This window comes from Lepidochelys kempii, chromosome 3 (assembly GCF_965140285.1).
Source record: "Lepidochelys kempii isolate rLepKem1 chromosome 3, rLepKem1.hap1, whole genome shotgun sequence".
Taxonomy (NCBI): domain Eukaryota; kingdom Metazoa; phylum Chordata; order Testudines; family Cheloniidae; genus Lepidochelys; species Lepidochelys kempii.
The window spans coordinates 204,655,053-204,677,588 of NC_136382.1; the positions used below are offsets into that span (position 1 = coordinate 204,655,053).

At 43.3% G+C, this 22,536-nt stretch overlaps 2 protein-coding genes across 4 annotated transcripts in view; one reads left to right on the top strand and one right to left on the bottom strand.

The window, feature by feature from the left end:
• NAPB (NSF attachment protein beta) overlaps positions 1 to 3,497 on the top strand; it is a 34,953-nt gene extending 31,456 nt beyond the window's left edge. Inside the window, exons 11-12 of one of the 2 annotated variants that reach the window (XM_073339704.2) lie at positions 485 to 599; positions 1,498 to 3,497. In XM_073339704.2, the coding sequence (XP_073195805.1) occupies positions 485 to 589 (105 nt within the window). In that variant the 3' untranslated portion in view covers positions 590 to 599; positions 1,498 to 3,497. Of the gene's footprint in view, positions 1 to 484 lie in introns of both variants that reach the window. The other variant, XM_073339703.2, reaches the window with a different exon arrangement.
• GZF1 (GDNF inducible zinc finger protein 1) lies at positions 2,000 to 20,009 on the bottom strand. 2 transcript variants are annotated; one of them, XM_073339701.2, is made up of 6 exons: positions 19,868 to 20,009; positions 13,818 to 15,184; positions 11,268 to 11,362; positions 9,540 to 9,707; positions 7,676 to 7,833; positions 2,000 to 6,957 (listed from the first exon to the last, which is right to left on the bottom strand). In XM_073339701.2, the coding sequence occupies exons 2-6, from the start codon at positions 15,161 to 15,163 to the stop codon at positions 6,601 to 6,603; spliced, it is 2,124 nt and encodes a 707-aa protein (XP_073195802.1). In that variant the 5' UTR covers positions 15,164 to 15,184; positions 19,868 to 20,009; the 3' UTR covers positions 2,000 to 6,600. The 2 variants fall into 2 exon arrangements, with proteins under 2 accessions (XP_073195802.1, XP_073195803.1); XM_073339702.2 differs by lacking the exon at positions 19,868 to 20,009 and adding an exon at positions 18,461 to 18,741.
• Between the last annotated feature and the right edge of the window lie 2,527 nt (positions 20,010 to 22,536).

Sequence of the window (22,536 nt, forward strand, 5' to 3'; positions counted from 1 at the left end):
GCATGGGGTGCCTCGGGCTGTTGCAGCAGTACTGAGTGGCTGAAAATGTCTAAAGGTCCCTATTCAGCAAACCATCCCTCCTCAGCAAAGCACTGAAGCATAGGCTTAAGTCCCCGTGAAGTATAATGTGTAAAAAAAAAAACCCAAAACTTGGGTGAGGTTCTTCTGAATTACCAGTGCTCACCTACTGGTCATCACTCCATTTCGAGGACTCTTTACTCTCCACTCTAGTTCCTTCCTCTTCCCTTCTTTTCCCAACAATCCTGGCCTCTTTGTGCTTGATCTTTGAAATTCCCACTGACTTTAATGAGCTTTGGATCAGCCCTTTACTACATGTATCGGTGGTTTAAGGAATATTTAACTAACAGAAATTTAAATAAATGACTAGCAAATGAAATGGAGCACACCATTTACTGCTAGGAGTAGTGATAGCAATATTCCCATTTGCCCTCTGTTAAACTGTTTTAAACTTCCTTCCCATTAGGTTAAGGAATTTGATTCCATATCTCGCTTGGATCAGTGGCTTACGACTATGTTGCTTCGCATCAAAAAGTCACTTCAAGGAGATGGTGATGGAGACCTAAAGTGAATTATTTGCGGTATATGTAGCATGTTGCCTAACTCCTAAATAATCTGTTTTTGTGTAATGGCCATGGACCATTATGGGATACTTGACACTACACCTAGCTTAATTTTGTTGTTTATGAACCAAATTACCTGTATTGTTAGTATCCTGGTGTCTTTTTGATGACATGGATGGATAAGAAATGATACTCCTAGGTGTTGCTGACAGATCTTCATATGTGAGAGCAATAGAGGGATTCACAAGACTTTTGAGATCAGTGAAAGAAATGCTTGTGGCAAAAATCTTTATTTTTGGTAGCTGATGAGCCAAAAGTCTTTCATTTTTAACTTATTTCTGCCGCCATTTCTCTACTAGCTCATCGTCTTCAACACTTTCGATCCATGCTTGTAAATATCCATGACATACAGTACACACAATATTTTCTGATCTAATGCTAACATATTGCTAAAGTTCTGTGTTTTTAATGGACCTTAGTCAGACATTAGATTTTTGTTTTTGAAATGATAGAGCTATTTTAATGATGCTAGTGAAATGCTTGTGATTTTTATATACAGTATGCATGTGTGTATGTGTATATACTATACAGATACATGTGTTCATGAACAAATACATAATGACCTGGGTCTAAAAACATTCATCTTCATAGGTGAGGGGTCTGCGTATAATATATTAAATCAATTACCTTCTCCCCAAAACATTCTTTAAGTAGGACCTAGCTTATCATGTATTTTCTATTTAAGGACTATATATGAAATGTAAGTTTCTTCTATTTTTTTGGTTGGAAATATTTTTCCACTTACATTATTTTTTGGTGCATACCATCTCTCCTGCCCTAAGATGACTTTAACAGGTAATAATATATTTTTCTAACTTTTCATTTACCTAAGTTCCTGCTATTGTCTTTGCTGCAGGTTTTTTGTATGTGCCAGAACGCTATTTCCTTCCCTTTGTGCTGTTGGCAAAGCTGTGTCAAAGGTATGCTGCCTAGTTATTGTATTAGGCTTGATCTTAGCTAAGATACCCTCCTTCAGCGCTGTTGGACAACAGCTTGCCCAGGCTTGTTTTAAAACTGTAGAAATTGAAAATGATCTTGAAGAATCCCAGTTTGTGTTTGTGTGTGCAGATCCTAGTTTCAGTGGAGATAAGTAGACAAGCTACCTACATTAAATATATGTATGACAGTGAGATAGACTCATGACCATATGCAGTTTCAGTGTTATGGCTTAATATTTCAATACAGTTCCAATAAGCTGTAGAAATTATTCCATTCTTAGATCACCAGTGCTGCTTACACAATGAAAGACTACTAGCTTTATTTTGCATAAATGCTGCTTGTCATTTGACCTTTTTAAATATTGGATACTGTAAAGTAGGAAAACACTAGTATTCCATAGTTGGCAATCTCTTTTGGAGGAAAGACCTGCCACAAATATGCACGGACCTACCCACATTCCAGACAGGGTACTAGCTGGCTTTTAAGAATATCTATTTTTTTTTTTGTTTGTGCTTCTAGCTTTCCTTAATAAAATGGGATTGCCAGGTGTATAGTAACCCTAGCAAGCCAGCACCCTTATGGCATTTGTTTACAGAAAATATCAGATAGGAGACCAAATGATATAAAAAATTCCAGGAGAGAAGATGGTTTTTATTGACTCCTATCAACAATCAATTTAAACTTTCTTCTACTTGATTGTTTTCTAAATCAGGAAGGGCTTAGTGTTATGTAGTGAGTGTGGCTTTTCTTGTAACTGGAATGAACACTAGTGAGTTATCATTGAAATTGTACAAAATCGTTTTCTAGAATTTGAAAAGCTTCTTAGAGAAGATGTGCTCGGTTTGTCCGATGGAGATGTGCGGCCGACAGGGGGCCACAGAGGAAATTTTTAAAAATGGGAGGAGCTGGTGCTGATGAGCAACAGACTCAGATATGCTGGGAAACATTAAAAAGTTGCAGCTTGTGTGATTAATGCTTGCTTACAAGGGCTAGTCACATTAGAAATGGCTGACTTGGGTCTCCCTCCAGGGAACTATTCCTGAACAAGTCCAACTTTCCTTTAAACAGATGTATGCCAACATAATCCTACAGTGTGGATGCAGCTTACAGCTATGGAAGGGTTTTTTCTGGGTCTGTAGGAAAAGCATGGCCCTGAGCACTAGCACCTAAGCTGGTAAAAGAATTCTCCTGTTGATCTAACTGCATCTACACTGGAGTTAGATCAGCATAGCTGTTGCACCGGGGGTTGACTTTTCACACCTGAGTGCTGTATCTGTGTTGACTCAGCTGTCTCTCTACACAGGCACCCCAGAGAGGAAAATACATGCATGCTTATGTTTAGAAAAAGAAGAGAGATGTCAAGCTTTGTTTGTAGGGGGGCATTAGTTTTTTTCAGTTTCATAACTTTCCTGATTCAAAAAGGAATATATTTTTGCCATCGTACATATAATTGGAGATCAGATAAAACACAGTTTAGTGAAAATCCTACACAGGCATGTTTTGTTAATACAGAAATTGTGGGAAAGCTTTTTTTTTTTACAACTTGGCACTGGTTATGAATTTATTTTTCCAGGACCTAAGCAGTATTTTTGCACAATTACAATAGTATACATAAATTGCTGCTGATGTACCAGTCTGTTATCTGTTATTAATGCACTCTATAACGTAGTAGTTCTGTCTAAATGCAAACCTTGGTGATTTTGTATAGCAGCATGTCATCTGTAATGTAATTATTTGTTGTAAGCCGTGATATACCAGTTTTCAAATCATGTAAAACATAGAGCAAAGCTGTCAGGGTGTTATTTTTCCTCCCCCCAGGTCAAGAATCTGTATTATGAAAACTAATAATGAAATGGCCTGAGCAGGAACAGATTGTTTTGTGTGAAGCGGTACAGTAATAAAATAAAAATTAAGTAATTTTGAGGAGCGTTCTTTTCTGGTGAATGGCTTGTGCTATGCACTTAAACTCCCTGGTTTGATCAGAGGTACTTTTTACAGCTTTGGGATAGCAGTGACCACTAGCGGTTTTAGCTGTATTTAACAGTAAAGCCCCTTTTCTTCAAAGAGTGCTCTGCAGCAAGTGGTTCCAGATTCTGCATATTTAGTGTGTAACTCTTTGGAATGCTGTGCATTGAATTTCACCTTGCGCATAACAAGTATACTAAATACAAATAGTCTGTACAACTGAAGTTCTTGTAGGGCTTACTATATGACTTGTGAAAATAAGTGATGTCTTGTAGAATTTTCTGATGCATGTTATAACATTAAAATTATTGCAGAAATAATCAGCACTATGGAAGCAAAACGGAGTACTGAACAATTGGAATTATTAGGGCCTAAGTCACCAGGTGATCAGTAGCAACTTATGTAGAGTTACTGTAATTATCTAAAATCATAAGATCTCTGCAATATACAATGCATTGTTCTCAGGGAAGAGGAATGTATGGTACTCCAAGCAAGTCACTTACAAAAAGGGCAGTAACTAGTTCAATATTTTAATAGGATTTAATAGTTCGTACAGGTTACTCACTTCCATACATTCATGGAATACAAAAATTTCCTCTGTCTACAGGTACTAATGCTCAGGATTTAAATATATCTACAAACACTGTACATTGGTCATTAGGAATCATTTGAACTTCAACACTCAAAGGGAACACAATGTTTGAATAAATATGTCAAATATAACCTTCTGGAAAGCTATTTTTTTAAACCCTTTTTCTGGATTAAGCTAGGGTTCAAAGGTAACATCAGAAGCTCCTTTAAGGTTCAAAAATACCCCAAAACTCTGGTCCACAGTTTGGTTATTTTTATTGCTTTGCCTACCAGTAAGTCTTTCAGGAGTGGGCCATAATGATGGATTGTGCTTAACTTTCAGCAAGCTTTTCTCAAACTGGTTCTTAAAAAAAAAATCTACTTTAAGGAACCTTCACCAAAAAATTTAATATCTGCAAAAATCAGAAGGGCAGGTCCTCAGCTGCTATAAACTGACATAGCTGAAGATCTGGCCCAATTTGGAACAGTTAATTGCTTGGTCAAGTTGATTAACAAGTATATTGCTCCTAAAATGTTCACAAAAGCACAAAATTGTACTGATCTAAAATGGTTTGTGCCTTTTCTAGCCCACTGGTTTGCCTCTTTGAGTTGTAAAAAAGGCAAGTGGGATTAAGATGTTTAATTGTTGAAAGCTTCATCTTAAAATGCTGTTAACCATAGGGCTAATTCTGCTCCACTTAAAATCCGTGGGAACAGGCTCAGGCCTTCTTCACAGACCTAATCAGCCTCTGCTCAGTTAAACACACCAAACACATGTCATTTCCTCAAAATAAAGAAAAAACTGAACATTAACGTATATATTTTCTCTCACTAAGAATAAACTAACTTGGAAAGTGAAACCCCTTGCAATGGAAAGAAACTGGTTGTACTGAGCCATCCCACTTGTGTTCCCTTTACTACCTGTAAGATAGTCTCATTGTAAAACAAAGGATTAGGACGAAAACTAACACCCTGAATTTGACCAGATTTTTGTAGATGGTGGGTTCCACAGAAAGGTCTGATCCTGCAATCTCTTACTAGGTTAACCCTCAACACCCTTGAGGAGTGCCACTGACAATCAGATTATTGGGAGCATAGCTTGCAGAATTCAACCCATAAAGCCTGATTTCAGTGGGCTTTTGGAGCAAGCACTACCTTCCTTGACACTTAAAAAAGGCACATTGTCAATATCTTCCTGTTAAATTTCTCAGCTCAGATACTAAATACCATTCTAACCAGGAAAACAAAAGCTTTAAAAATATAAATGTCAGCACTGATGTCATTTATTTTTGGCATTTGCCTCAGCTTGGGCACTTCCGGGCACTAGCCCGTGGTTGCATTTCCAACAATGACTCTTCAAAAAGTTTTTACAGAACTTGTAAAGAAAAACATTTATGTGGTTATTTCAATAAGCCTTTTCTAAAGTAAAATTTGGGGCCTGAAACGACTTGAATGGCCTTAATGTATCCCACTTATCACCTGTACCCCAAGGCCCCTATTCCACAAATGAATCCATCAGGAGAGACCCCTGTGCTCACATTAGTCAATAGGGATCTGCACCACTAGAGCCAGTTGCAAGATCAGAGTTTAAGAGTGCAAATTTAGTGAGTTATTTTAATCACTAGATTAGTGATCCTGCTAATTCACAATTGACACTTCTTATTGGAGCAAGTTCCGTAACAGTGTATGAGCTATTTTAGAACAGCGCAATCTGCTTCCAACACCCAAACCCGCAGGCTACAAGTTCCATATTTTTGCTATGGAAAAACAGGAACTATTGGAATGTAACTCCATACATTTCCCAAGCTTGCTCCCATTAGTTTTTCCAAACACTAAAATAATTCTGCTTGAAGCTTTGGCAAAGCCAAGATTAAAACACTTTCTGAAATGAAATTTAACAGAATTTTATTTTCTACATATGAACTTTTACTAGGAAAGTATATTTAATTCCATTGACTGTTAGGCCAGAAGCACCACAATATTTCTGTTTTGTTCACACATGTTGTGGAATCGAATTGGAAACAAAACAAAAAAACCCGCACCCTCCTTTCTAAGGGAGCTGCACTCAAGCCATCCAAACAAAAGGAAGAAGGGCTTACCACACCTTTGCAGGAAGGGTAGCGAAGAGAAGACTGCGTGGACCAATTTCCAGACATTAAAACAATGGCAGGTCTTCATATGCTCTGCTTGAGGTTAACTGCTCTCTGAAGTGATTGTACTATTTCACACTTTCATAACAAAGGGTACAGAAAAATCAAGAAACGAATGAAGTAGAATAATAGCTATCAGCTGGGAAAAGGAGCTACAGCTAGACTATGCAAATTGAAGATTACTGATTGGTGTTTTAAGGGTGAGGAGGAGATAAATGCCGTGAATGTCATCCATGACTAGTCCCTCTTCCTTTTGGGTCTATGCTTTCTCCTAATTACATCACTAGGTTACTGGCAAAGTCAGAAGTTAGGCTGGGTTGGTGAACAATACCAAATTATTCCATATTCACCAGAGCATGGAGCTGCGGCTGAAGAGCATCTGTCTGTGTATGTAGTACTGTAAGCTCACTTAAGGTGGTAGCTATGAGGGCTTCTTGGGGTCCCACAGTCCCATCTGATTTGCAGTCTGTCACTATGGTAGAACTGTTGTCATGCAGTGCAGTCACACTCCCTGGGACAGCAGTCAAGTTTTGATAGTGGCCATTTTCAGAAAAAGACAGCAACTTCTCTGTTATTTTAGGTGACATGTGATACTCTTCGTCAGGAAGCTCTGTCTTGTGACCTTCATCGTTCTTAGACACTCCTTCAACAATAACCAGGAAAGACTTCCAGGGTGTATTCTTATCATGTATCTAAAACCAAACACAACACCGTTTCAGCACTTGCTGTTTAGAATGACAACACTTTGCCTTTCTACAGAATCTGCCAGCCAAGGATCTAAAAATCTGTTTACAAATAATGGGGCAGATTCTCTGCCCTGCTCCTCAGCTTTTATACTGCTCAGGCAGTGTCAAAAGGAGGGGGACTTGCTACATCTTCCTACATGGGGATTCTCAAGCAGGCACACAGTCACCAAAATGGACTCCTATGGCAGCCCTCTGGAGACAGGGAGAAGAGGCCTGAGCTATAATAAGTTGACGCAGAAAACAGCAGCCCCAGTGCTGCTCCAGTCAGGTCCCTGATGGGCCCCCTTGCTCCATTTCATCAAGTGTTAACTTGGCAAAGCAGTGTCTCTCTCCAAATAAGTGAAGTCTCACACAGCCCCCCTGTATTATCACTTCCATTTCGCAGGGAAATGGCAGACCCAAGGTCATATGCTGGGTCAGTGAAAGAGTGAGAAAAATAACTCTCCTTCCTGCTATGTGTGTTTGCTATGCTGCCAGTAGTGAGATTAGTTTGACTGTAACCCAGGAAAGCTGTCGGCCTCAATGGGACAATGCATTTCCTTAGGTGTTCTAAAGCCAACAGGCCCTTTTCTAGAACGGGCCCATTTTACACAGGCGTGTCTGAAATGCGAGATCAGGCCGACGGGAGCTAGCAGTGGAGTCTGTAGCAGGACTCCGTCCTTACTGAAGTGTGCCGCCGCAAGGTCGACTTATCCGTGAACGTTCGCCCACATGCATTGCACATGAACGGTTTCTCCCCCGTGTGTATTCGATGATGGCGCTGCAATGCGTTGAGCTGCGTGAACTGCTTACCACACTGATCACAACAATAGGGCCGTTCACCTGAAATCAGAGCACAGGGTTAGACTGACCTCTTAGCCGTACCCAGAGTGCTGCTCCTTTGGTGATCTCATACGTGCCCTCATATCACATATATTTGACTAGGCACATACAGGCATGTTCAGAAAGCCTGCAAATACATTTGCGGGAATTTCAGATTTGCAGAAAATTATACTGACACATCCAAGGTAAACAGACCATTGCTATAGTTTAAAGGCAGATCCTCTGCTAGTGTAAATCGGTTTAGCGCTATTGAAGTCAACAGAGCACTTGCATCAACTGAGCTTCTGGCCTGAAATACATGAGTTTTCATATTTACCTATAGCAGTATTTTACTAGGGCAGGAATTCTGGGGTTTATCACACCATCTACCAAAGCAGATCACAATACCATTCAGCAGGTAAAATGCACTTTAGTCTAAAGCATCTTTCACCTGTGATTTATTATTTACCCTAGTAAAGCATTTTGTGATACAGCCACAGGGTTAAATAATAGCACAGGGAAAGAAAGTAGGGGTTTCAGATTATTTGAAAATAGATGCAAATGTGATGAGGCAGAGCGATACAAGGTTGGTATTGCAGATGGCAGGCAATATAGGGGAGAAGGCTTTAGCATCAGTGGCAGGATTGTGTGCAGGGACAGAGAAGAGACCAGTGCTAGACAAGCTGAGGGGAGGAAAGTAGAGAGAGTGTCTAGGGAGAATTTCATAACTGTGGACAATATTAAGCTGGCTCTTGCAGTGGAGAGCAACTAGATGGTTATAGTGTGGGCTTCACTTTGTACATGAGCAAAGCTAGACAGAAACATTCGCACCGTGCTGCAGTGTTGGAAACTAAGGAGCACTCCAACAGACAAAAGAGGAGATAAAGACATGGATGAAGATTTCAGCAGGGGTAGAACTGAGGCTGATAAGATACAGATGAAGTTATGGAGGAAGCCATATAGCTATGGGTGAAGGAGAGCGTAGAGTCAAAGACAATGTCAAGGACCCAATCAGCAAAGGCAGTAGGTAGTGTTTGCTCAGAGATGCTGGCAGCAGCAACCTGACACTGACTAGAGTTGCATGGTTCAGATGGAACCACTAGGGAAGCAAGGCTGCGTCTGAGCAGAGATGCAGTTGTACCCATGGCCATTTTGCTTCTCATGTCAGAGAACAGGGTACAGGCAGAGACAAACACAAATTGGGAAGAGGAAGCAAGCAAGAAAGGTGGGTGGGAGGACAGGTCTGCAAAGACAAAATTGATCTTTGCAGTATTTTGAATGGAGCTAAAATGGATCATAGAATCATAGAATATCAGGGTTGGAAGGGACCTCTGGAGGTCATCTAGTCCAACCCCCTGCTCAAAGCAGGACCAATCCCCAACTAAATCATCCCCGCCAGAGCTTTGTCAAGCTGGATACGGCTCTTTATTTACTAATAAACTTCTCTGCGTGTCTCATGGGGCATCAGCACAGCTCTGTGAAGTGCTTGATAGTTAACTGCTGTTGTATAACCAGCAGGGAGAACACATTTTTGGAGGATGGAGTAAGAGGAAAGGAATGGAGGAAACACCACCATTGGCTGAAAATAGTTTTAAGAGTTCCACAAAGGATTAGTACGTTTAAAAGTAATAAAAGTTCTTGGTTAAAGGAGTCCCTCAACATTAAATAGTCTTAAGATTTAGACCTATAGATCTTGACACTTTACTTTCCAAACAAATGTTTCCTACCTGTGTGAACTTTAATATGCTGGTAAAGCGAATTCCTCTGTGCAAATGTTCTGAAGCAAACTTCACATTTAAACGGCTTGGATCCGGTATGTATTCTATTATGGTGTTTCAAGTACTCCTTCGAGGCAAAGCTCTTCCCACATGTTTCACACATAAAAGGCCTTTCCCCTACAGCCAGGGTGAATCAGAGAAGGAAAAAACAAAGGAGTGTTTTAGAACCATGCAAACACAGAGCTATTATATACAAACTAAACACAGGTCAATGTCAAAAAGGATTTCAATGGGCCTAGCTCAGGGGAGTCAGCGCTGCCTTATCAGGTACGGAATATGCCTGTTTGAGAAGCTGTACAAGGCACCACTCTCAGAAGGCACCAAAATATCCCCAAATGTAGTACCTGAACAAAAGCCCACTGAAGTCGTCAGTTAGTTGGAGTCGTTCCACTAACTTAGCAGCCTTTGGCTTGGGCCCATACTGAACACAGTCCTGCTCACCTTCATTAGAAGGCCACTCCATTAAGTAGCTGACGTTCGGTTGTTGCTTAAGGCAAGTTTCCCTGTATTAACATGTCACTGGTTTTACATTTTCTGCCAGCTCACATTTGTTCAAGGCAGAAGAGTCCACGAGCAGGGGGGATGGAGAGATTTCTGACACGTGTGGGTAAGAAATGCAAAAGGAAAAGAAGAAATTCCCCACACATGACTTAAGTCTGGTGGTAGAATATCAATCCAGCACATGAGATTTAAATCACAAGTGTATGAAGTAGGTAATTACAGGTTAAAATAAGCCACTTTTAAAATTATGTTTCTTAGGTTAATTGCTGCATGTCTGCCCAGGACATGAGTTCATAATTAGCTTTAATAATTAGGATAAAGCCCTACTAACAATGGGACTGAATTTCCAAAGCAGTCTCCAGCTACCCGTATTCCAAAGTCCATTGAAGCCAATGGGAAACTTCCATTCCCTTTAATAGGCTTCGCCCACTTCTACCCACTTCCCGCCCACAAGCAAAGACCACTGATGTGGGTAGCCCATGCAAGGAAGTAAGGGAGCAAAACGCAGACCGAGTAAAGGTGTCTCATAAATGAGCCCTTTGTAAACAAAAATAAAAAAGACCTTTTTACTGACACTCACAGTCATAGCTGGGTTTATCAGAATTCCTTTTTAAACAATTTTGCAGACCAGTATTAGTTTATTAAACTAAATGACACTAAACCTGTATGAAGGAAAGGTGTGGGATGCCGCAATATTTTTGATAAGGACACATTTAAAAACTTGTTTTTACGGTAGTAAATTCCGAAAATGTTAAGGGTGAAGCTTTGAAGATCCCCCCCGTCTCTCTCAAAAATGCTCTAACTCCAATACAGAAAAGCAGAATATGCAACAAAAATTTACTTGTGCTTCATACTGGAGCTCCTGATCGCTCAGGATCCAGATGGCTGCAATTATTTATACAGCTGGTGTTTTACTGAAGTCTTGTGCTGTGTTTTTTTCTTTAGGAAATGCTAATTAAACTTAACCCTTTTTTGTACATTTCCTTAAACCTAGCAACCTGGGTAAAGACACCTATTCACAAAATCATGATCTCCCCCCCACCCACACACACACATTATAAATGTCACAAACATATGTCACAAACACAAGCTGCAACAGCAGTTAGGTTCTAAATAACATAAGTTTTGCATCTAACATCCCTTTACATGGCGAGGGTGACAAAAGAAGAAACTTGCCTGTGTGACACCTTTTATGATATATAAGCATGTGATTCTGTGTGAATCTTGCACCACATTCATCACAGACAAATGGTTTTTCACCAGTGTGGATTCTGAAATGAAAAAATACCATTAAGCTAAAAGGTTCTCTCTCCTCTACAGTACATTACTAGTCACTGTTACTGTATGGCTATCCTCTGAAATGTGACTAAAAAAATTTGGCATTGTGGAGTTCAGTGCTAATGGTCTTTCTAAGATTTCCTAATCAAGCCGAGATTCTGAGCTGTGATCCACACAAGCAGAGTGCTGTGCCTGACTATCACATTCCATGATTTGGAATCAGGATCCAGAAATATTTGAGCCAAAGAAGTTTTTGGTAAGCTTAAAAATCTATACTGAATTTTTACACACTTCAAATACAAAAATGGAGAGGGAAAGATATAGAGGGTTAAATTATATTTAATTGTAATAAAAATATAAACTGTTCTTTTAAATTGCACCTGGAATCTGAAAGTCAAGCAGTAATCTTTAAGGCTCGGATATCATCAATAACATTTTCTGCAATCAGAATTTGGCTAACAGTTCTTTTTAAATGATTACTGAGCCAGAACATAGTTTGGTTCGCTATTCCCTAGCTGTGCTGGCTCTGCAGGGTTGTCAGACCTACAAAGTAAAGTAAGTGGCTATGGCTCAGACTGAAGACACAGAGCGAGCAGAACAGGAAAATGCCATTTTTATATAAGCTTAACTCTCTCACCAACAGAAGTTGGTCCAATAAAGGATATTACCTCACCCACCTTGTCTCTCTATATCCTGGGACCAACACGGCTACAACTACACTGCATTTTTATACAGTCATTTTCCTTATTATAGCTTCAGTCCTGCAATGAGATCTGCATGGGTGAAGTCCAGGGTCCATGCAGAGCAGCTTGCAGGATCAGGGTCTATAACTGCACTTCAGTTGCATCTACCTTTAACTTCCTGCCTACACATGAACTTCACACTTGATTTACTTGACTCCTTTGAATAGTTCTGCAGGAACAAAAATACCAGATGATCAGTTCTCACAGTTAAATATTAGCAGGGGAGATTATATGTAAAAATTAAAATGAAAAAATTAGGTAATTATCTGAAGTGGGTTCTTCCTCTGGGTCTCCCAAGCATCTTGTCTTTCTAGGTCTGTCTTCTAGAGTATAAGCTCTCGGGACAGGGACTGTCTTGATATGCATGACACATACAATGCTGAGCACCTTCTCAATACTTAAACAATAAAATCATCATAGATAGCATTGTCCATTCATATTGGTACCAGTTAGAGGGGGAATCTCATTCATTTTCCTGACCAGTGAATGATTTTCAGTGTCAAATGGTCCCAACACTTTAGAGGGTGATGCTGAAAAAATTCGATATCTGTGTTGGTAACAACATTTTAGGACCTAATCCTGCAAATGCTTACTACGGGGCATAGTGTTTACTATCATGTGAAATCTCATTGATTTCAATGGAACTATAATGACAGAAAGCACCCTGTCTGTCTGTAGTACGTTTAGATTAAGAGACTAAACTCGAATGGACTTCATACCTCAGAGGAGAGAGTGGCCTAGCGATGGCAGAACCTTCCAGAGTTCTAGTTCCAGCTCGGAAAGCGACATTTTGGGGAATGCACCATCTACCTCCCTTTTCCCCCACTTACCCTGTCTCAGAGTGTGCTCTGTGGGCTAGCGAGGGGTTGATTCTGCAAGGCAGTGGCCCCAATCCTACAAAACACTTACACATGTATTCAACTTTAAGAACAAGTAATTCCCTTTACTTTAAACACATGCTTAAGTGCTTTTGCAGCGTCAGGGCCAGAGTAGCTCATCACCTTGCAGTCTCAAGCCCCAAGTGAGCCAAATTTGCCCTCACAGACACGCAGCTCACATGGACTTCATGAGTCCCATGTGCAAAGGCACAATATTCTCATTTTCTAAGTGCTATATAAATATTAAGCTTTATTACCCTGCTACAGTCCTCATCATTCCTGCTGTCTGTCTACTTTCTGCACTTAATTCGCTGACAGTGACACCAGATTGGTCTGTTTCTAGTCAATTTCACTTCTTGGGGTTTTTTTGCAGCATCCTGGTGCTGTTTTATTTGGGTTACACACACCACTGAGGATTTTTACATTTTTAAAAACATTTTTCATTCCCACTGCATAACATTTTACTATTAATTTTAGTGTTTCCTAAATCAGTTAAAAAAAAACCTAAGGCCCCAAACCTTCAAACATTCTAGCATATGTGCAGTTTTACTTATGAGAGCAGTCCCACTGATTTCAATGGAACTACTCACATGAATAAATTTATGTGCTTAAGTGCTTGCTGGATCGGGGCCTAACCCTATACTCTGGGCTTAAATTAAATGACAGTGCTCCCCTAATTAGAAAGAAAACACTCTGAAAAGGGATATATTGAAACCCTCCAGTCAGTCTCCTTTTAAATCCTCACTCTACTTGAGGTTCAGGATGTCTTTCAGTGGATTTTACCTTTCCCACCAGAATCTAACAAGGCCAGTTAAGTCTGTTCGTACCTCATGTGTGTTTTAAGTGCAGAAGGCTGAGAAAATTTAGCCTCACACTCTGTGCACCCATAAGGCTTGTCGCCTGTATGCGTCCTTTCATGAAGCCTCAAGGCAGTTTTGGAGCTCAAACCCTTTCCACACTGTTGGCACTGATGACGCTCCCCACCACCCTCATGAACCTGAAGAATGTGCCTCTTGACGTCCTTCTTCCTCTTGAACTTCTTACCACAGAGTTCACAAGGGAAGTGGCGCTCACTGGTGTGGACATGGCGCTGGTGGCTTTTTAAATTGCACCGGTTGGCAAAGGTCTGACTGCAGGTTTCACACCGGTAAATGATTTCAGCTGCAATGCCGTGACTGTGCTTTATGTGCTTGAGGAAGCTCTTCTCATACAGGAATTCCTTCTTGCAGGTGCTGCATTTGAAGTTGCTGCCTCGTTTCTTCTTATCCTCCTCTGATTTTTTAAAGTTGTCTTCTAATTCAAAGTTGCCATTGCACTCTTCATTCTCAGGCTTCATGCTGTTCTCCACTTGCCCCTCTTCCTTCTCCACATCATGCATGATTTGGTCTTTCGGGAACTTGTTCTCTTCAGTAGCATCCTCTGCATTCTTCTGTTGCTCTCTCAACCGCCTTGTGTACTTCTTCTTGGGGATTTCTACAAATACTTTCCTCCCAGCCAGTCTCCCACTGGCTCTTCTTATTTTGGCATAGGGAGGCTTCATGGTTTCTTTTTTCTTGTCGACCTTCTCCTTTGATTTGGCAGTTGGCCTCTCGGGAGAAACTCCATTGCTGGGTCTTTCCATGCGGGAACTGGGAGAATCAGGAGGACAGTCTGCATGGTCACCTTCTGACACAACAGTTGTCTTCAATTCAAGTAAAGCATTTGATTGGATACCACTGTTCTCCTCAGCATCCTGTGATTCAGAGAAATTTTGCAACTCCAGCAACACTGATTCAAGCATTTGCTTCTTCAGCTGAAAACAGGTTTCAGACAGGTCCAAACACTTAAGCTTTTCAGCTATTTCCAGCATACGTTGCACACGGTCTTCCTCCACTTCTACCTTCGCAGTATACACAAACTCAAGAAATGAAGCAAAATCAGCTACCTGGACCTCATTCAAGAACACGTTTGACCTTGGGCTATCCATGCTCTTCTCATTAAGAAACACCTCCTTGAAGAACTTGCTTGTTGCTGCCAATACAGCTTTGTGAGCAACAAACTCTCCCCTGACACCTTGATACTCCACACTAACGGTCACATCACAAAGATGGCCCAGAAGACGCAGCTGATGCATTTCGTTAAGAAGGTTTATCGGCGAGGACTTTGATTCTAGCAACACTGCATTACTTTCCATCTTTCTTCTTTCTGCAAATTGCTGTTAACAACATCACATGTTAGTTGCCTATCATGAAGAAACCAAAACTTAAAAGCCCAACTCCCATTCCGACACCTTAATAAAGTGGCCAGATTTTCAGAAAAGCACTTTTGAAAAATCTGGCCCGAAGCACAGACTAGATTAGCTGTGTCTCATTTCTATTAGAAATAAGCTAGCAGCCATTCATAGAAAGTAATTAGATTTTTCAGAAGTTAACTTCTATTTCAAGTCACAGTCATCATTATGGCAGATTCACTCCTTAAGAAATCAGAAGTAAGATGCTAAAAAAGTGCAGAGTTCAATCTAATAGGATTCTAAAATGTAATAAAGACTAAGTGAACAAAAGAAGGATAAAAAGAAATGCTTTCATTAAGGTGCATAATAAAAGCATACTTACAATCCCAAATAGAATAATTCCTGAGAATAGGCTTTTGGGGTAAACAAAAAGATATTTTAAACAAAAGTTGGATGAAGTGAAAATATGAGTTCTCAAAACACAGAAGTCAAGGAGACTATAAAACAGTGGGGCTAATTATTTATCTCCACAAGTTGGGAAAACTGTTCTAAAATAACAGGGTTATGGACCATGGTCTGACCCAGTATGACAGCTCTTACGTTCTTATGATTGGTCTGCCTCTTGCAAGGCCTACTGTAGATTGACATCTTTTACCAAGCATGGACGATGGAGCTTGGATGGCTAAACACAACTTCCATTTCTTTTAATTTATCCCAGAGACATTTTCTCTTCCCTCTCATCTCAGACTATATATTTTGGGGTTAACTAAGCAAAGATCCGTTAATTGATAAAGCATTTGATATCAGCACAGTTTGGAAGTGAGTTTTTCAGTAGAGGTACAAGCCTTTAACTACTTTACATGTTACAATACTTCCTGTATCACTTTGTAATTAGCTACTTGTTTACTGATTGAACAAATGACCAAAAGTTGAAAAAGCTATTATTACGAACTGTCCCGAGTACAGACACCAATGGTCATCACCAGAGAGTGAGCACAGAATCTTCAGCTTCAAAGTCACCAGCCTCTTCCACTTGAGCTAGAGAATTCCTTAAACTGTATACCCTATCTATTAGTTTCTAAGAGTCAGGCCCAAGAGAGACTATCCGAATCATTAAACCAGTGTATTATATGAACATTAATAACCCACACTCTCCATAAAGCTGTGATAATAGAACTAAGAACTACCATCAAGGTAAAGAATGCACTCGTCCTTAACATTGGTCTTCCATTCTATTGGAATTTGTTCAAACAGGAAACACTAATTTAACATATTCAATAAGGTATATAGTGCAATGGAAGGCTTTCACTTCCAGTGGGTGACAAACTCTCGTTCAAACTGCTAACAGCATTCTCTGCTTCAAGCACGTATCTGTGCCAAGAGAAACATCCATATCCATTTCTCCTAAAAAAGATGCTCTGTCACTGAAGCCTGCAAACTGCTGTGTGGGCACAGGGAGTCTGCCCACGGGGAACAGCTTGTAGAACTGGGGACCATGTGCTCATGTATGGCCAGCTATCTGTTATCCAAGTCACATGCCATACTAAAGTGCCACCGTCTAGAGTAGTGGTTGTCAAACCTATTTGATCGTGCTCTCCTTCTTTGTGTCTGTAGTAGTTTATGCCCTGCCCCATCACACAAGTACATATACCAATATGTGCAGTGGCAGTGCTTCACTTCAATCAGGTTCGGCTTCTGTTTTTCACTTGCGTTGGTTATTTTTTGAGCCAACGATCCATTGTAATAAAAGCAAAATTGTGATTGTGGTCCATGTGTGCAATTAAATGTGCACACAGTGTCGTAGCAAACAGATTAACATACAGATGGCAACGACTATGTAGAATGCTATGCAAGCTTAAACAGAAATCCGACAAAAAGGACAGTGCCATCTGAGGGCCTGATATGTCTGGAGGAATCCGTTTTGCTAGTTAGGCATTGCTGTGGGTAAAATGTGCACAACAAGTTTCTCCCCCCCACAAAAAAAAGCTGCTCGTGCCCCACCCCCAAATACATTCCACACTCCCCAGTTTGAGAACCTCTGGTCTAGAGGCAGAACTGCCTGACAAAACAAAAGACAGAAAGCCAGTTTTGTCAGGCATAATCCAGTATGGCTAAAGTGACAATTATAATCTGTGAGGCACAGTAGAATGGCCACTGGAACAGAAGAGTGGCATCAAGTTTAGGTGACAGATAAAGTGAGCATGTGAAGCCCAGCTAACAGTGCTGTAGGGATGGGATCAGGAAACACGGAAGTTATCAGGCTGACACTCATGGAAGCTTGGCCAACAGGGCAGACTCCTGCATGACACTGTGATGGTGTGTTGCCACAGGACCTCATCAAACTGGATCAAAACATCACAATGGACTTCACACCCTTTCCTAGCCGGGTATTTACACTAATCTCATCCCATGCACCACACAACACCTAGCAATTCCCCTTACACTCCACCTGCAGCATCTGTGGTACAATAACCACGTTAAACACGGTGACACCAACAACCCCAAGAGATACTGGGCATGAGGGGATGTGCAGGGCAATGTCCCCGTCACAACAGCTGGAGAGATTCCACTCGCCCCCATCATCACACCTCTTATAGAATCATAGAACTAGAAGGGACCTCGAGAGGTCATCTAGTCCAGTCCCCTGCACTCAAAGCAGGACTAAGTATTATCTAGACCACCCCTGACAGGTGTTTGTCCAACCTGCTCTTAAAAATCCCCAATGATGGCGATTCCACAACCTCCCTAGGCAATTTATTCAAGTATTTAACCACTCTGACAGGAAGTTTTTCCTAATGTCCAACCTAAACTGCCCTTGCTGCAATTTAAGCCCATTGCTTCTTGTCCTATTCTCAGAGGTTAAGAACAACAATTTTTCTCCCTCCTCCTTGTAACAACCTTTTATGTACTTGAAAACTGTTATGTCCCCTCTTAGTCTTCTCCAGACTAAACAAACCCAATTTTTTCAATCTTCCCTCATAGCTCATGTTTTCTAGACCTTTAATAATTTTTGTTGCTCTTCTCTGGACTTTCTCCAGTTTGTCCACATCTTTCCTGAAATGTGGCGCCCAGAACTGGACACAATACTCCAAATGAGGCCTAATCAGCGCGGAGTGGAGCAGAAGAATTACTTCTCATGTCTTGCTTACAGCACTCCTGCTCATACATCCCAGAATGAGGTTTGCTTTTTTTCCCAACAGCGGGCTGCATATTTAGCTTGTGATCTACTATGACCCCCAGATCCCTTTCCGTACTCCTTACGCAGTACTCCTTCCTGGGCAGTCATTTCCCATTTCGTAGGTATGCAACTGATTGTTCCTTCCTGAGTGGAGTACTTTGCCCCTCTGTAAAGGGGTGTGTCTGGGATCCAACGCCTCTACCCTCACACTGTGTTCAGAGTGTCTGTGGGGTTAACCCTCAGCCCCACTCCCTTGGGAGGAAATGTCTGTGGGCCTCACAATCTCAGGGGGAGTTGTCCATAGGTAAACACCTCATCCCCACACCCCTGGGGAAGGAAACGCTTGGGAGGGCCACGGGGTGTGTGTGTGTGTGGGGGGGGGGGAGGTTCTATGGGGGAAGGGGGTGTGTGGGGCTCCCCCTGTGCCCAGGGGGGGGGGAGGTTCTATGGGGGAAGGGGGTGTGTGGGGCTCCCCCTGTGCCCAGGGGGTGGGGATCTATGGGGGAAGAGGGTCTGTGGGACTCCCCCTGTGCCCAGGGGGTGGGGATCTATGGGGGAAGGGGGTGTGTGGGGCTCCCCCTGTGCCCAGGGGGTGGGGATCTATGGGGGAAGGGGGTGTGTGGGGCTCCCCCTGTGCCCAGGGGGTGGGGATCTATGGGGGAAGGGGGTGTGTGGGGCTCCCCCTGTGCCCAGGGGGTGGGGATCTATGGGGGAAGGGGGTGTGTGGGGCTCCCCCTGTGCCCAGGGGGTGGGGATCTATGGGGGAAGGGGGTGTGTGGGGCTCCCCCTGTGCCCAGGGGGTGGGGATCTATGGGGGAAGGGGGTGTGTGGGGCTCCCCCTGTGCCCAGGGGGTGGGGATCTATGGGGGAAGGGGGGGTGTGGGGCTCCCCCTGTGCCCAGGGGGTGGGGATCTATGGGGGAAGGGGGGGTGTGGGGCTCCCCCTGTGCCCAGGGGGTGGGGATCTATGGGGGAAGGGGGGGGTGTGGGGCTCCCCCTGTGCCCAGGGGGTGGGGATCTATGGGGGAAGAGGGTCTGTGGGGCTCCCCCTGTGCCCAGGGGGTGGGGATCTATGGGGGAAGGGGGTCTGTGGGGCTCCCCCTGTGCCCAGGGGGTGGGGATCTATGGGGGAAGGGGGGGTGTGGGGCTCCCCCTGTGCCCAGGGGGTGGGGATCTATGGGGGAAGGGGGTCTGTGGGGCTCCCCCTGTGCCCAGGGGGTGGGGATCTATGGGGGAAGGGGGGGGTGTGGGGCTCCCCCTGTGCCCAGGGGGTGGGGATCTATGGGGGAAGAGGGTCTGTGGGGCTCCCCCTGTGCCCAGGGGGCGGAAGGGTCTGTGGGGGGAGGGGCTCTGTGGGCGCCCAGGGGGCAGAGGGGTCTGGGGGGGGGTCCCTCATCCCCACACCCGGGGCACATGTCCGGGGGCTTCCCCCGCCCCGGGAGGGGGGGCGGTCTGCAGGGCTCACACCCCAGCCGGGCCGCGCTCACTCACCGGGCAGCCCCGGGCTCCGCGCGGCGGCCGGAAGCGCTGGGCGCTCACGAGCGCTCCCCCCGCCCAGCCAGTTCCGGCAACTGCCACGGGCGGAGCCGCAGCGCTGCCGCCGCCATGGGCGTCACTACACCAAGCGTCGCCGCCCTCCCGGCTCGAGCCACAGGGCGGCGGCGCAGAGATATGACGCAAACGGACAGCGAGCCGGGCGGAAGTAGCGTCAGACTCCTCCTCCTCGCGTCGCGGGGTTGCCTGGCAACGTTTCCCCCTTTCGGGGATGGGGCCGCTGGCTGGGAGTGAGACCCCACTCCGGGGCCGCGTCCCATCCCTACCAGTCCTGTGCCCCCCACGCGCCTCAGTCTGGGCTCACACTGCGCCTCCTCCCACCAGGCCTTCAAACGGGCTTCGTCCCCTTTCCAGATGGCCCCGTCTTGTCATTCCATTTAACATGGGGGGGGGGGGGTAGAAACCCCACAGGACCTCTCCTCCCCCCCAGTAACAAGGGATCTGAGGAAGCTAATTCAAGGGAAATTAAAAGACAGAGTCACAAGAGTGAAATGCCTGCAAGCTGCAGGGAAACTTTTTAAAAACACCATCATAGAGGCTCAAACTATATGTATTACACCCCCACAACTCCCCCCCCCCCCCAAAGGATAACAAATCTACTGTGGCTAACTAAATAACAGAGTAAAAGAAGGGGTTAGAGAGAAAAAGGCAATTTTTAAAACCCAGAAGTCTAACCATACTGAGGAAAATAGAAAGGAGCATAAACTCTGGCAAGTCGCATGTAAAAGTAGAATTAGGCAGGACAAAAACAAATGTGAAGAGCAACTAGCAATAGACACAAAAACCGACAGCGATTAAAAAAAATAGTACATCAGAAACAGGCAGCCTGCCAAACAATCAGTGGGGCCACTGGGCAATGGAGGTGCTAACGGAACACTCAAGGAAGACGAGGCTGTTGCAGAGAAACTAAATGAATTCTTTGCATCAGTCTTCACCGCAGAGGATGTGACGGAGATTCCCACACCTGAGCCGTTCTTTTTGGGTGACAAATCTGAGGAACTTTCCCAGATTGAGATGTCAATAGAGGGGGTTTTGGAACAAACTGAAAATTCAGTGTTGGTAAATGTACAGTAATGCACACTGGAAAACAAACTCAACTATACATACAAAATGACAAGGTCTAAATTAGCTGTTACCACTCAAGAAAGATCTTGTCAAGTCCCTGCTCCAAAGCATAAAGATGCTAGAGCTTCTCAACACAATGGTTACAAGATCTTTTTTAACATGGGCAAAAGTAACATTTTCCCCTAATCTCGTTCTGAGAAATGGCTGAACCGTTTTTGCTGACGTTTACCAAAAAATCATGCGAGAGGCAGACATTCATCAAGGAAAATTTCAGCTCAAATTATTATACACAACTGAAAACAGTATCTTAAGTGTAGGGATTGCTACGTGTATCACCTATAATTTAGGGATCTAAATAAAATTGGCCTCATTTTTTCCAGAGCTAATAAGTGCTTAAAGCCTCCATTAACTCCAGTGGAAGTTATGGGTACTCAGTACCCCTGATTCTCAGGCTACTTTTATTTAGGAGCCTTACTTCACAAAACATTAGCCGTTTTGTAGGCAACCATCAGTCATGACCAGGACTTTGCATAGCATTTCTCTCAAATTTAAGAACACAGCTGCCAACTCACCCACAAATTAAGTTATTCACGCCTCAGCTAGCAGAAAACGTTTAATCATCAGAGTACACTGAGACCAGCACTTATTGCTATGCTGCCATTCAGACAACGGAGCATCCTCTGCAAGAGCATGGGGAAGAGACTCCCATCTGCAGAAGAGGTGGGTGCTCCCTGCATTCACACAACGGGTACTTGCTCATGTCAGAGCTGCAGATACAGAACAAAAAGATCACAGGAGCTAGGGTGACCAGATAGCAAATGTGAAAAATCGGGATGGGGGTGGGGGGTAATAGGCACCTATATAAGAAAAAGCCCTGAATATCAGGACTGTCTCTATAAAATCGGGACATCTGGTCACCCTAACAGGAGCAGGCTGATACCTCCCCCAGGAAGTCCCCTCACTTACCAGGTAGATGACTCCACTGAACAGCAGAAGTTGAGAGGGTCATATCAGTCCATCCTATTTATTCAGTGGGCTCTTGGGGAAGATCATGGTAGATCCAGGAGCTATCCTAGGGCACAGAGAGAGCTGTACCATTACACTTTCTGCAGCTCATCTTAGACCAAGAGAAAGGGGGTACATCTCTCCTCAGAAGACAATGTATGTGTGAGTCAGGGGACAGAAGGCAGAGAAGCAGGGATAGGGCTGTTCTGCAGCACAGGAGCTGGAAGGCTCACATTTTAAGTTCTTTACTGGGTATTTTCTCATACCATTGCTCACCTCTTGTGCAGTATTTTCAGGGGGCAGGAACAATCAAAGGAGCATTGCTATTTTCATCTTCCCTGGAGCCTAAAAGTATTTCTATTTTTTTGTCTTTTTTTATGTAGGCAACACAGATCTGTATTCTCAGAAGCTTTCAAAACCTCTGAGTACTAACACAATTGCTTTGTCGCCTAGTTTAAACTGCACAAAACACGCCACACAAACAACCCTCCTTTCACAAGTATGAGAGCTCCCCTCACTGATTAAAAGCATGGAAT

What these genes read in the sequence shown, in the direction of transcription:
- GZF1 (XM_073339701.2), bottom strand. Translation starts at nt 15,163, where the DNA reads ATGGAAAGTAATGCAGTGTTGCTAGAATCAAAGTCCTCGCCGATAAAC. An exon ending in GCATATTAAAGTTCACACAG is followed by an intron (nt 7,834 to 9,539) that starts GTAGGAAACATT and finishes CTCTGATTTCAG; the next exon opens with GTGAACGGCCCTATTGTTGT. An exon ending in CCTTGCGGCGGCACACTTCA is followed by an intron (nt 6,958 to 7,675) that starts GTAAGGACGGAG and finishes GTTTGGTTTTAG; the next exon opens with ATACATGATAAGAATACACC.